At 35.9% G+C, this 14,294-nt stretch overlaps 1 protein-coding gene across 2 annotated transcripts; it reads left to right on the top strand.

Annotated features, from left to right (window-relative positions):
* Positions 1-1,208: 1,208 nt before the first annotated feature.
* On the top strand, positions 1,209-7,958 carry LOC119635283 (disks large homolog 5). Of its 2 annotated transcripts, XM_038030018.1 has the most exons (9): positions 1,209-1,303; positions 1,360-3,029; positions 3,099-5,631; positions 5,688-6,290; positions 6,569-6,788; positions 6,848-7,089; positions 7,147-7,376; positions 7,434-7,650; positions 7,708-7,958. In XM_038030018.1, exons 1-9 carry the CDS (start codon positions 1,249-1,251, stop codon positions 7,809-7,811), a joined length of 5,874 nt encoding a protein of 1,957 aa, XP_037885946.1. In that variant the 5' UTR covers positions 1,209-1,248; the 3' UTR covers positions 7,812-7,958. The 2 variants fall into 2 exon arrangements, with proteins under 2 accessions (XP_037885946.1, XP_037885945.1); XM_038030017.1 differs by having other exon boundaries at positions 1,360-5,631.
* Positions 7,959-14,294: the final 6,336 nt, after the last annotated feature.

Below are 14,294 nucleotides of genomic sequence, written 5' to 3' on the forward strand. Positions count from 1 at the left end.
TCAAATCTATTGCAATCCGTCGGCTGCCAAATTTGGTTAATATCAATGTTGAAAAATTCCCGCACAAACTATTGAAAGTCATGTCCCGTTTGGCTGACCTACTCGGAAGATGTAGTAGTAAGGCTCTTGAGCTCAACGATTACCTCTTCAATATTCAAATATTTTCAGGTCGGTGCTGCCAAAGATTTTGCTGGAATGTTATCATTACATATCTTCCTTTAAGTTAGAGAGATTACAGTTTGTGGTGAATAAAGGATTTGCTTAGATAAGCAGAAATATGGAAGTAAAGAGGTTTTCCTTTTTTTTTTTTGCTCTAATAGATGTGTTGGAAATCTAAAATATCTTATGCAATAAAGTTAGGTAGTAAGGTTTTGAGTATTGAGAGATAGTGAGGCGCTAAAACAAGATTGCATTTGGAGACTTTTTCTCTTTAGTTCTTTTATTTGTTAGTCTTTTTTAAAAAAGTGGTTCTTCTGCTTTAAATTCATTTTATATTGTTCGACACACTTCTACCGCTTGTATGCGTGTATCTATTGTTTTCTATTTCGAATACATGCAAAATATTGCAACAAAACTTATATACACATATATACATAGTCGAACATAAAAAGTTGTTGTGTGGAGTGTTGAAAACAAAAAAAAAAAAAAAAAATTTTTTTTTTGTCTTATTAATTATTTTGTTCATGTGATGTTTTAATATCAGACTATGCCATACTCTACTTCGCTTCGCTACATTCAATTCGATTTTACTCCATTTCTGTAATATTATAAATTCACTATCATTTCAAACTAAAGGTGGTTGGATGTATTGTATTTATATTTACGGCGATTTTTGTTGGTCATTAAACATTGCATGACTTACTTAGTTGTTGCATACTCAGTTCGATTCTTCATTGTTTTTTTTTTTTTAAATAATATCCAGATTTGAAAATTTTAATATAAAATCATTAGATAAATTGGTTTATTTTTCGTTAATTTTAGTTTCATTTTGCATATCGACGTCTTCGCGGTTGTGTTGTGATATGAGAAACGTACTAAAAACACTAATATGAGAAAGTAATAAAACCAATGAATGACCTTGTCATAAAAATGTGTAATAAAACGACAATATTGTTTTTAATTCTTGAGTGCTATCTATTCTGACTTATATTCGTTGATTTTTTTTTTGATTAATTTTGTAGATTTTTTTTTTTAAATTAATTTAATAGATCTTTGCTACTTTGAGAAGTTTTTAAAAAAAATGATGTGATGGCTAAAATGGCGTCAGGAGATCTTTCTTTAACTAGCAATAGCAGTCAAGAAGGTAAGGGCAAAAAATAAATAAATCAGAAACGATCTACAATAATATTTCGCTTTTAGAAGAAAGTCCTGAATATGCGGATTACGATCGTACTTTGCGGCCGCCTTCGGATTCGAGTAGTGGCACATCAGCAGCTAATATGAATAATAGCAACAATAATAACAATGCCAATAATGGTGGTGCTATTGTCAGTGGCGGTGGTGGTGTTAGCAGTGGTTTGGGGAATCCGAAAAAATATGATTCAATTAAGATACAGTATGATTCGGCTTTACTTGAATTGAAGACGTTACGACATCAACATGCCGACACAGTCAGAAGATGTGATAATTTGGAAAGTCAGTTGGCTTTCTATCAGGAACAGTATAATGCCGCTATGAATCAGCTAAAAAGTTCTGAACGAAATAAACTTACTGATGTGGTGGCAGAAAATGCTCGATTAAAACAACAGAATAATATTTTGGAATGCAAGTTAATGCGCTTCGAAAATGAAAATGGCAATTCGCAGACAGACGGTCGCAGCAATAATTCTTACTATTGCGATTATAATGAAAGAAGCGGTCCCGGTGGCGGAGGAACTGTTGGGGGCGCTGTTATTACTAAATGTAATGGTACTTGTGCGAAAAGCGAGAAACTAAGCGAAGAATTAATTTTGAGTAAGGAACGTAACAATGATTTGATAGAAGAACGCAATCTTTTGGCAGCTGAGAGAGAAAAATACAAGAAGAGCTACAATGCTGTATTAGTTGATTTGGACAAAGAACGAAAATTTTATCGCGACTCGCGCGATCAATTCAATATGCAGAGAGAACAGTTTCAATTGCAACGAGAAATTATGGAAAAAGAAATTCAAAAACTTAAAAGCTTACTAGCGGCTGAGTCTAATAAAGTTCTAATGATAACCATGCAAAAAGGTCGTATAGAGGAGGAATTAAATCAATTGCTTTCCGAGAAGGATAACGTTTTACAAGAACATCAAAAGATGTCTGACGATTTAGCGGCAGCCAATAAAGAGTTGGATCAATATAAGAAAGAAGAAATTGGTTATAAAAATGATCTGCAAGCATTACAACAATCCATAAGTGAGTTAAAAAAACGCGATTTGTTGAAGTCTCGCGAAAGCACCTGGTCTAAGGAATTTTCAGATAGTAAAGATGATTTTAAAGAAATTGAAAAATTACGTAAAAATTTAGAAAAAGCGCATGCAGAGGCGGATCGAGCTGCTCAAGATTCTGACGAGGCTAAACGTGTGCGTGATTGGGCTATTTCTCAGCGGGAGAAAATTGTTCAAGAGCGTGATTCCGTAAAAACCTTGTGTGACAATTTGCGCAAAGAACGGGACAAAGCGATATCAGACTTATTGTCGGCTATCAGAGACAGTGAGAAAATTAAGAAGCAAAAGGATGAGGCTCAGAGAACGATTGACGTTCTTAAAGAACAGTTGGAACAAAATAGCAATGTGAATTCTCCGGCGCGCCGAAATTGTCGAACGAGCACTTATGAAGCCGAGGACATGCTGGCGATTGAATTGAACAATTATCATACGGAATGTGATATGGGTATCATATTGGATGACAGCAATCAAAAGCATTTAGTTTGTGGCGTCACAAATGTGTCCCCGGCATTTGGTAAGCTAAAGATTAACGATGTTATTTGCAAGGTCAACAATATCGACTGTCAAGGTTTAACCAAGCATATGGTGCTCGATGAGATTAGAAGCAGCGCTCCGAGAGTAAGTCTATTAATTTCTCGCACACGCCATAGCAAAAGGCATTTTTATACTGTACACATGAATTTGCAGCAGAATCGTAACCATGGCATACAAGTGGATGCGGGAGTTTTCATTTCAAAGGTAGAATCCAACTCGTTGGCCGCGTTTGAACCCGAATTAGAGGCCGGTGATCGCATTTTAAGTATTAATAATAAATCTATGGAGGGAATGCAGTCACTAGAGGATGTGATGACTTTGTTGAATGATGAGCGTAACGAATCGATTACATTATTTGCCTTAAAGAACGTACACGATTCGCCTGGATCTGAAACACAAAGGCGTATGACTACTTCCGCTGCGCAAACAGATTCCGTGGACTCAATGCATCGCGTAACGAGTAGTAAACATCCTTCTAAAATTGCGGAAATGTTAAGTAAATTTAAAGAGAAAATTCACATATCCAAACCGGGCACAGATGGGGATCATTTCGCCCAGGAACATGACGCTTTGGCCGCGTTAGATTCTGTGTTGAGTGAAAACTCCTCGGAGAAGAGCAAAGAAAATCTTTTTAAACGCAATAAAAGTAAAAAAAAAGAAAAAGAAGCAGCCGCTAAAACTATGGGTACTTGGCCTAGAACTAATATCTTGCAGGCAACGCATGAAAACCCAACTGGTACTATTGTGCAAAGAGAAAAGAAACGAGCGCCATTGTCCTTATTTACAGCGGGGCCGATAAATGTTGACAAAGACGATGATGGACGACCGGATTCAGACGATGCACCTCCGCCACCGTTGCCACCCGCACAAAATAAGCCACAGGCACATATGCGTAACGGTATTTCCAGCACAGTAAAGCATAATCCTAATCGCAATTCGAATCCCATACCATGCACAGTTCTTTTTCAAAACAATGGAAGCGGTCAAATAGGCGGCAGTGGTACTAACAATGCCGGAAGTAACTATGGCTCCAATAATTATATGCGTCATTCGGTGTATGCTACTACCCCCACCACCACCTTGGAGACCGAGTCAATGGTAATAGAACAAACTAAACCTTTGCAAAGGCCAGCACCCATAATAATGGGCGCCACCAACATGCGACCGAAACAAGCTGACAAGTATGGAAATCCTCGAACTCATGTGCATAATTATCAGAATCGCTATTCACTCAATATAACACCGACCGAGTTCTACAAAACTTCAGGACAACAGGCACAACAGCAAGTCATAAATACCGGTGGTAATGTAGGCGGTAACGGCATGAATGGCGTAGTCGATATGTTGCCCCGCAAACAACATCTGTTTGACATGTTTCATAACGCATCAAATGCTAATAAGTCAACACCACATCCCGCCTTGTTTGTGCCCTTACAATCACCGCTAAACTCAAATTTTGGCCGAAGTAATTGTTCAAGCCAACAACAACAGCAAAACTCGTTGGATATGATATCGCTCAAATCGCAGAATTCCATTGATTCCATTTTGTCCGCGAAAAGCCCTCCTATAAGTGAATACGCAGCTCTTGCCAATTATCCTAAGAGAGGATTACCAATGCCGCAGTCAGCACCCGGATCAGCAACGAAGAATGTTTCGAAATACCCAAGTGATAGCGAGAGCATTGCGTCTGGTATCACAGGTTGTGGTGGCGGATTGTTTCATTCGTCTAATAATCCACCGCCATCCAGACATTTGCCCTTATTTCCTTCCTTTACGCCATCGGCGCATTCGCACGCTATGCGCCCTATAAGACATTCTAGTCCTTTAACACTACCCTCACCGCCGCCTCTGCATCCAAGTGTACCGTCCTCGTCTTCGGCGCCTCCTCACCATCTGGATTCATCAATTGGTATACCGACGTCTTCAGTCGATAAATTTGATATGGATTACATGTCTCCGACTCATTCACATCAGCATCAGCATCAGCATCAGCAACCTCATCCACAATACATAAATGATTACCCGCCTAGTATCCCAACTCATCCTTCTTTTCATCCTAGCCCTGCCGTTTCAGCCAGCGGAGGCAGTATTATCTATGAAGGCGGTACGTTTCCTCGCAAGAAAGATCATCAACGTTTGCGCATACCATCTAATCCAAGCGTGGCAAGTAAAAGTAGTGGTGTAAAAAATAGCTCCGGATCAATTGACCATCACTATTCGTCAGGAATTAATACTCCCTCAGGGATTATATCCTCCGCCATGACACCATACACGGGCGTGGTGCATCACCATACGGCGTTAACAAATGTCGCAGCTAACGGGGGTAATAGTGGACGGGGATCGCCTATGCCACAGGTGCACGTAGAAGTGCTTAGCCATGGCGGCAATAAACGCAATTCAAATGTGCCCTCGGATTTTTTATGCCCTGGAGATCTTAGAAGAGTCACGATCGAAAAAAGCGATAAATCGCTTGGCATTACTATTCAATGCAACAACAACGGTGGTGGTATATTTGTTTCGACTGTAGCCGACAAAAGTATTGCCACCCGTGCTGGTCTTCAGGTGGGCGATCAACTCTTGGAAGTATGCGGTCTCAATATGCGTTCGGCTACAAATGATATAGCAGCCAATGTGCTGCGTCAGTGTGGAAACTCAATTACTATGTTGGTACAATATAATCCGGAAAGTATGTTAAAAAATGTCAATAATGAATTACATTTTGAATGATTCATATCTTTGTAGAATTTCATTCGGCAGAGTACGAAGGAACACATAATTTAGAACCGGAATCGTCTGTCAATCATTCAGGATCACCAACACCTCGCAATTCGCCAAGACCACCAATACGTCCTATAATGGCTTCTCTGCCACCGATGCCTATTTCCACGTCCACGCCAAATAGTTCAATGGCTCATAGTGCTGTGATGCCTCAGTCAGGATCATTAATGTCACAGCAATCTATGAAGGATCAAAGTTTCGCAGATAGTTTAGAAAATCAATCGGACATAAGTAGCAGCCAAGATATTCCCTCGTCAGCGGCTACCACCACAACTATTGCCTCTACTACTGCAGCATTACCTTACGAAGAGGAGCCACGATACGTAACATTGCATATGGATAAATCAAAAAATCCGGGAATTAAATTGTTCGGTGGGAACAAAGTTGGAATTTTTGTGCACGATGTTCATCCAGGATCGCCATCTGATAGAGCTGGAGTAAGAAAAGGAGATCAAATCTTAGAATATAACGGAGTTGATCTAAGGTGTGTTACTGCCGAGCAGGCAGCTAATGAAATCTCCAAACTAACGGATACCGTGACCATGTTAGTGCAGAATAAATTAAAAAGTAAGTACAGAAAAGTATTAAGCCTGAGAGAAGGCAATCTCATAAAGCAATCGTACGCGAGAAACCAGTTTTTTTTTTTCAAATTCTCTGCCGAGAGGGTGTGAAGATAAATACGAATTTAACCTTCTTCCTAGCAGAGCTCCATTAATTAGTTATATATTATTAATTATATATCTTGATCTTAACTGCTAATTAAATTGATATTTATGTTCAAACACTTCTCTGCTGAGATTTGCGGAGCATGAAAAGTTATTAATTTGTTGTGTTTTCACTTGAAGAACTAAAGCAGATTAAAGACAAGTCAGGCGATTCATTTTACATACGCGTGGGGTTTGATCGTACCGGTGATCTTAATGAGGGTGATTTACGTTTTGTGAAAGACGAAGTTCTCTATGTGGATAATACTGTTTTCAATGGTACATTTGGTTTGTGGCGCGCTTGGAAATTAGATGCGAAAGGCTATCGAAAGGAATGTGGCATTATACCCAGTCAAATGAAGTAAGTAAGGGCTGAAAATGAGAATGGTTATATGATGTCAATTTTCTGATTGCCTCTAGAGTTGAAGAAGAATTACGTGCCGCTGAGGTAGTTGAATGCGATGGCAATGGTACGGCACGACGTGGCAGCACTTCAACGCGTCGTTCATTTTTTCGTCGTAAAAAGCATCAACGCAGCTCTTCGCGAGACTCAACAGAAATCGCTAGTTTCAGTAATACGCAATTGAGTTATTTCCCCGATTCCGGTATACTTAATGATGATGGTGGTATTCTGAGCTATCAACGGGTGGAACGTTTAGATTGTAAGCATCAAAGTTGGAAATCTTTGTTTCAGTCAATTTACTTACTTTCTTTAATAGCTCCGGTAAGGCGGCCTGTCTTGATTATAGGACCGCTATCAGAATGTGTTATGAGCAGGCTAACCATTGATTTTTCTAATCTATTTAAAATGTGTGAAGTGACGGTTATGGATTGTTCTCAAGAGGCTATGGAAGAGGGTTTACAAAAAAATATTTTCGTTGATTATCGTAGACGCGGCAATAAATTTGAGTGCACCACTATAGAAACTATCAACAACACTTGCAAAAACGTAAGTTACTTCAACAATTCTTATTTGAACATGATTCATTAGTGTAATTCACGACAGGATCGACGACATTGTATTTTGGATATCTCTATATCAGCGGTCGAACGTTTACAACGCTTGCAAATTTATCCTATTGTATTATTATTGCGTTTTAAGTCGGCTAAACAAATACGAGAAATACGAGATTTTGGCACAGAAAAAATATCAGCGAAAGCCGCTAAAGAAATGTATGAAAGGGCCCTAAAGCTTGAAAGTGACTATAAACAATATATATCAGGTAAGTATTCTGAAGAAACTGTAAAATTGAATAAAAAATACATTTTTCGTTTTTTAGCTGTTATACCTGGGGTTAGCATAAAACACATGTGCACTCAAATAAAAGACGCTGTCGATAAAGAGCAAGATAAACTTTTGTGGGTTCCCGTAACAAATGCTTAAAATCAAATTGTTACAATCTAAAGTATTTACTATTTTTATTATCGTTTGCCTTATCGTTTAGATCAACGCACATTTTGTTTATTTGTAATTTATTTATATAAACACATTGATTGTCTATACACACACACATACACACATACACACACACACACACACACACACATGTATATATTAATATAACTATGTATATAATATATGTATATATACCAATGTATACGTATATTATATTATATGTATATAATATATATAGATATATATATATATATATATATATATATACACGCATATGCACGTTTACAGATTTACGCATATATAATCTATATATATATGTATATATATATGTATATGCACGTTCACAAATATATGTATATATGTATGTGTATATATATAGATATACATACAGTAGTTTGTAGATTTTTTTCTGAAATTTTTTTAAAATATGTATTCTGTTGACTTTTTTGTACCCATCATAGAGGGTATATTCAATTTTTCAAATGTTTCTAAAGCATCGAAATATCTACCAGGCTTCCCTTAGAATATGTATTCTTAAGAAAAGAAAAGTGGACTCAATGTAGTACTGACTGTTTGTGAAGATCATCACTATGGCCTCAAAATTCTTATTTGTGTGAACGAACTTGAACCTAGAAATTTCTTTGTTATATGGTTTGAGTAGCGCTAAAATATTCGTTAAATGGGTCAGTAGGTTTGAGTGCAACCTGCAAAAATGTGAGAATAAGGAAATCTGCACTTGGTGTTATTTTTATTACACTATTAAGAGTGCTCATCGATTATGTTATGTTGTTGGTCTTGTGTACGTTATGTCAAGGGTGGTTTGAGTTACATTTACAGTAAATGTAAAAGTACAATGGATGAAATAATTGTAATCTAATCTAAACTACAATATATGTAAATATCCTCTTCTCGTATTTATTTATTTATACTTTATTATCTTCCCTTTAGCACAAAATTATTATCAAATCGAAGACGCGCGCGGCATATTCTTATATTTTATTTTAAAAGTTACACATGAGCTCATGTCGCTGCGACACACATACGCATATACATAATTAAATGCCTCCAAAAGATCAGTTTGTCGGTTCCCGAAATTCAAAGTCGAAGAATGAATAAAAATACTTAATATATATAAATAATTATGATGAATATATATATATATTCTATATTCCTTATATACTATATAAAGAAGAGGTTTATGCGAAAATATATCGCGCGCTGGCGTCGCGCGTTTATCGAACGCAAAAATTAAGATTTTGAAAAGAAAGTAGGAGAGGAAATGTTGTCTTCGAACTTTTTGAAATTCAAGAAGTCGCACCTACCGAATATATGTAGAGGCTAATATAAATTTAGCTGAAGAAGTAGTCCTAATAATAAAAGTTGTCGTTTGCGACATGAGCTTTAAGTGAATCACTGGTTTAAGCTTGTTTCATGATGGATTTTATAATAATAATCATGTGGCACCATTCAGAATTTTTGATATCTCTAATTGCATCTGTATGTAATATCTGCAGTAAGTGTAAATTTCTTTGGAAGACAATGTTAGCACAAATTTGTCTAAAAAACCCATGCAAATGCTTGTCGATATAAGCAGCAGGTAGATGCAAACAGAAGAAGTGTTCGATTTCGAGAAAGAAGCACTTTAAGATTAATCGCAAATGTCCCTGCCAGACTAGTCAACGACCAGACGACTATCAAAATTGTTGCTAAATAGGTTTTTAGGTAGGTGCTTAAGTTTTCACGCTTCATTGTTCTTACAGTGGTCTTAAATATTGTTGAGGAAACATGATTTCTAATAATAGTTTAGGAAATTCACCTATCACCTATACAAGCTACAAAAAAAAACAAGCAAGTAATGGATATCACGAGATTCAATTTAAACCAAACTTGAGTTTATACTTCATTTTAAAAATCTTATTATTATTTGTGTTTGTTAATTGGTTCTGTACTAGTGTCTCTTTTTTTGTTTTGACGTGTGTAGCTTATTATATTTGCAAGAACTTTTAAGCGCTTTAAAAATGAAAAGTATTGCTTTGACTTTTGTTATATGATTTATGTTTTTCTATTTTTATAAATACTAATTATACACACATATATATATATATATATATATATATACTTGGATTTGCTTGTTAAAGCTTGTACGTTTACATTTAAGCAACAAAGTAATTACGAATTATGTATTTGTCAAGATTTTTTTTTTATTCTGCCTAACTAACAACATGCGCTATAACAATTGAAATCTAGCATCAGTGCCTTTTTACTTGTGAACAAGATGTAAAGATTTTTTATATCTTTTAGACAATAAACTGAAATTATTTACAATCAATCTTTATATGGGGTAGGGTCAATTATTATTTAAAAAACACACAAAACACACAAATACACACACAAAAATTTACACAAATATTTTTTATATGTTATAATATTAAGAATATTTATATACATGCATATAATGTATTTTGTATGAAAAAAAATTTTTTAAAATAAAACTCGTAAGTTTTTAAAATGATTTTCTGATATATACTCTCATTACTATCACTACAAACTAGAGGTTAATACATGAGCCGTGATTATATTCTTGTTGTGTTAGCTTAGGATGACTAGTAATAGATATACCGTCATGTTTGTCATTGATTTTCATACCAGCTTTTCAGTTTCCCTTCTTCTTCCTTCTTACGCCTACTGTTGAGATTTTTGCAAAAATACGCTAAGCTTAGATGATGAAGCATTTTTCTGTTTTGAATCCAGGGCCCTGAGAAGCGTTTGCCAGCCATCGGGTGTTGACGCTGATAGAATTAAACTCACGTTACTAAATGCCAGTGCGTTGAAAGGTCAACCTTCAACTCTAAGTCCCACCTGGGTCTGATAAACCCCTGGACATGGTCAGGGGTTTATCGACAGTTATATTGAATATAATTGGTGGAAATTGGTCGCCTTGTTTTACTCCTCTTTTGGGTGTAATAGTATTTGATACCCATCCTTTTTCGTATTAGAAGCAGTCTTGCATTATTCCTCCAAAGAGAAAATAAAATTCTTAGGAAAACCAATACAGCGCAATGCAACCATGATCGTGTTATAGGATACGGAATCAAATTGTTCTGCTGACGTCGTGTGAAGCCATTTAACAGCAATGAAACTTGGCGTTTACAGCTTTTAGAATTATGTTAAGGAAAACGGCCGGTTATCTGGTGGGTCCAACTCGGGAGGCTCAGTAATCATATTAGCCAAAATACCGTGAAGCTGTCGGGAAATCACTGATGGTATTGTGGTAGGCCTGACTTCGCCGTGATTCTCACCCTGTTTTTTCTTACGAAAAAAGCTTGTGTAAGCCTTCTCGAAATGTTGCGGCGATCTCCCGCACCACTTTATTATGTTTAATGTACCTGCCTAATTACCAGTAGTCACTGCACGAAGTTCCACTCTACTATCACCACGTAAGTCAGGACTTGCCCTAGTCTAGCGGCATCGGGCTCGCGTAATGTGATAGAAGAGCAGATTGCTTCTAAGTTTGGAGCTGAACATCCAAGTTGTGGTGAAGAAGAGCAATTTTGTTCCATTATGGTTCTGTAGAATAGTACCTTTAGATAATGTGGTGGCTCTTTTGACTCTTTAGGCTTAAGAATTTCCTTAATGCGCCGTCCATAGCGCTCAGATCAATTGTTCTGCGTTCGGGCATAATCCTGACCCTATATTTTACGTCAAATCTCTTGCGTTCTAATGTTATGCCATGCCCTTTTAATGTGCGCTCTTCGCGTTCGAATCGGTAATGTGTTGTTAATATAGCTGAGGAGCCCTATAAGGATTTCCTCTTTGCTTCATAACGGCGCATTCCTAATTAAGAGTATCAAAGAGCTTCGTTATGACGTATTTATCTTCTGATTACCCTCTGTCACAATGCTTTATTTTATTTAGACAGTCGGACGCTCCAAGTCCGTGCCAGTTTTGATAGTCGTTATCGATTGTCGGATTAAAAATGTGGCGATCAATTTAGGTAAGGGCAATTTGCTTGTAAAAGGATATATGAGCGGATGATTTGCAGAAGGCAGAGAGAGAGTCGTAAGCGGGTCGAAAAGCCAATCGACAGTGGATCGAGAGAGTCGAGTCAACAGATTTGAATAGCAATATTCAAACGGACAAGAGCAGAACGGGAATTAAAGCGGTGTAAGTAGAAGTTCCTGTAAGCAATTTGTAAATAGATATCCTAACAACGCTATCCTTAAAACGACAATGCAGTGGTACGACCTTTATTTCAAAAGGAGTTGAATAAATAACGCAAAATCATAAAAGACGCATATATATATATTACCAATTGGTAAATGTTCGCTCAATTCGGTTTGACTCAATATACTTTAATTTTAGTGATCGTCACTTAGATATGCGACTATATCGACGGTATTTTAATTTTTGGTTTGTTGAGATTAAATGGACTAAACTAACAAGGAACGTGGCTTATATGGCTAATCAAAAAAAATCCTTAAAACAATTTTGGTTCTGGCGAGAGTTCACTATGTTCGCTTACCAACGACCATACCCCGTTAAATATATCGGTTCTCGCTCGTCATTCTATCGAAATATTTTGAAATAAAAATAGTTTTCATACCATTTAATTATAAAATTCTTTTTTTTTTTTTGTTTTTGACAGAAATGTATCCGTATGTTTATTAAATCAAATACGTGAGTGGTTATGTAATTAACGACATTATATTTCCTTTACTCATGCATATCGTAACTACGTCATTTCATGCATCTTGTAGTAATATATAAGTAAAACAAAGAAAACAAACATATTTTTGTATATATATATACACACACACACACACACACAGATACTTATGATGTTAAAAATTTTGAATTATCACTAGCCTTAAATGTTAAACTATTTATTTGAGTTTGTCTATACAATTTATGTATATTTATTTAACTTATATTTTTTATTGCATATTCAAGGATTTTGTTAAAAAACTCAAAATCAATTTATAAATATTATCATAAACAAGGAATTAATTTCAATTATAATTTTTTAAATTCATCACTTTGCGACATTTTCTTTATAAGTAACAGTTGTTTTAGGGGCGCTACTTATGTGATCTGTAACTAATGGTCGGAATGTTGTGAAATTTTGACACATTTCGTTCGAAATTTTTTCGAATTCTAAAAATTATATCGATTCGTCGATAGTCGTTGTACACCTATATCTCATCCTACAATCTTATTGAGCGATGTGCCACATATCGTTTGGGACAATTATTCCGATTTTCGAGAGTAAGAAGGAAACAAAATGTGGGTCCATCTGAAGTTCTTCTGGGTGCTGCGTATACATGTGCAAAAATTAAAGCATCGCTTGGACTACAAGTCAAGTAAACACTCTAATTTGTTGTATACAAATGATCATCAAAAGGTATATGGCATGTGTTGATAAACGATTACGTATTTGTTTACTCATTACAAAAATACTCCGGTAAGGCGATGGAAAGAACATTTACTGCAAAACAAGTTGAGTACTGTGCTGACATAATTGGCGAGGAAGAAAACGACAGAAGCGATTCTGAATGTAGCGATGATGAAGTTGTCTCCGAACCCGAAGACATCTTAAGTCACCGAATTAAATGACAACGTTCGACAATGAATTTAATGGTAGCTGTACGGATATGGCAAGTGAACAAAGCATAAGTTGCTTGTTAGTTGGTTATCGATTTGCTAAATATGATAAAATATCGGCTGCACATTTCTTTCAAATGAAACTGCCTACGGTGAACTGCCCTACAATATGTGTTTATATAAGACAGATTTCTAGAACACGGCGACACGACCTCACACTAAAAGAGGCTCCTATAAACCGGACAGAAGATATGTGTTCAAAAAAACTCTTATACATTTCTTTCTCTTGTGAAACAAAAACAAAAACATTTGTTATTAAACGGCCATGAAAATAGATGTCATGTAGTGTCCATTGAGCCTCATTATTATTAAAAAATGTTATTTCATATGTAACAAGTAAGTTAACCGCTTGCATCGTGAGTTTGAGTAATATCAAAGTGACTCGTACATCATAACACGCATCATAGCACGCAGGAAGCTCTACCATATTTGGACGCTTTGGTAAACCATGTACAGTCCATCTTTTTCCCATTGAATGCTGGGCTTATAGTTCAATAGATCGTTTATTCGACGATTCGAATTAAAAAAAAAAGTTATCTAATTTCATATCCATCTTATTTACTAATATCAATATATTCTTACATTTAATGATTATGGCTTCTGTAAAATTAAATTAATTAATATTTATTTGTAACAATTATTTTCGCTTTAAATTGTCTTAAGTAATTTCAAGGTACAAACGCTCTCTGTGTCACTTTTTTTTTTTTCTAAGTCATAAAAAACATTATGTTTTAAGAAATATTTACAATAACATAATGCTTAAAATTAAAATCTAATCATTCTATTATTAATTATATACAGAAAAACAAA

This window comes from Glossina fuscipes, unplaced genomic scaffold (assembly GCF_014805625.2).
Source record: "Glossina fuscipes isolate IAEA_lab_2018 unplaced genomic scaffold, Yale_Gfus_2 26, whole genome shotgun sequence".
Taxonomy (NCBI): Eukaryota; Metazoa; Arthropoda; class Insecta; order Diptera; family Glossinidae; genus Glossina; species Glossina fuscipes.

Excerpts from the sequence above, each read along its gene's own strand:
- LOC119635283 (XM_038030017.1), top strand. The coding sequence starts at position 1,249 with ATGGCTAAAATGGCGTCAGGAGATCTTTCTTTAACTAGCAATAGCAGT. Across the intron at positions 7,377-7,433 it reads TCAACAACACTTGCAAAAAC|GATCGACGACATTGTATTTT; the intron begins GTAAGTTACTTC and ends AATTCACGACAG. Across the intron at positions 7,651-7,707 it reads CTATAAACAATATATATCAG|CTGTTATACCTGGGGTTAGC; the intron begins GTAAGTATTCTG and ends TTCGTTTTTTAG.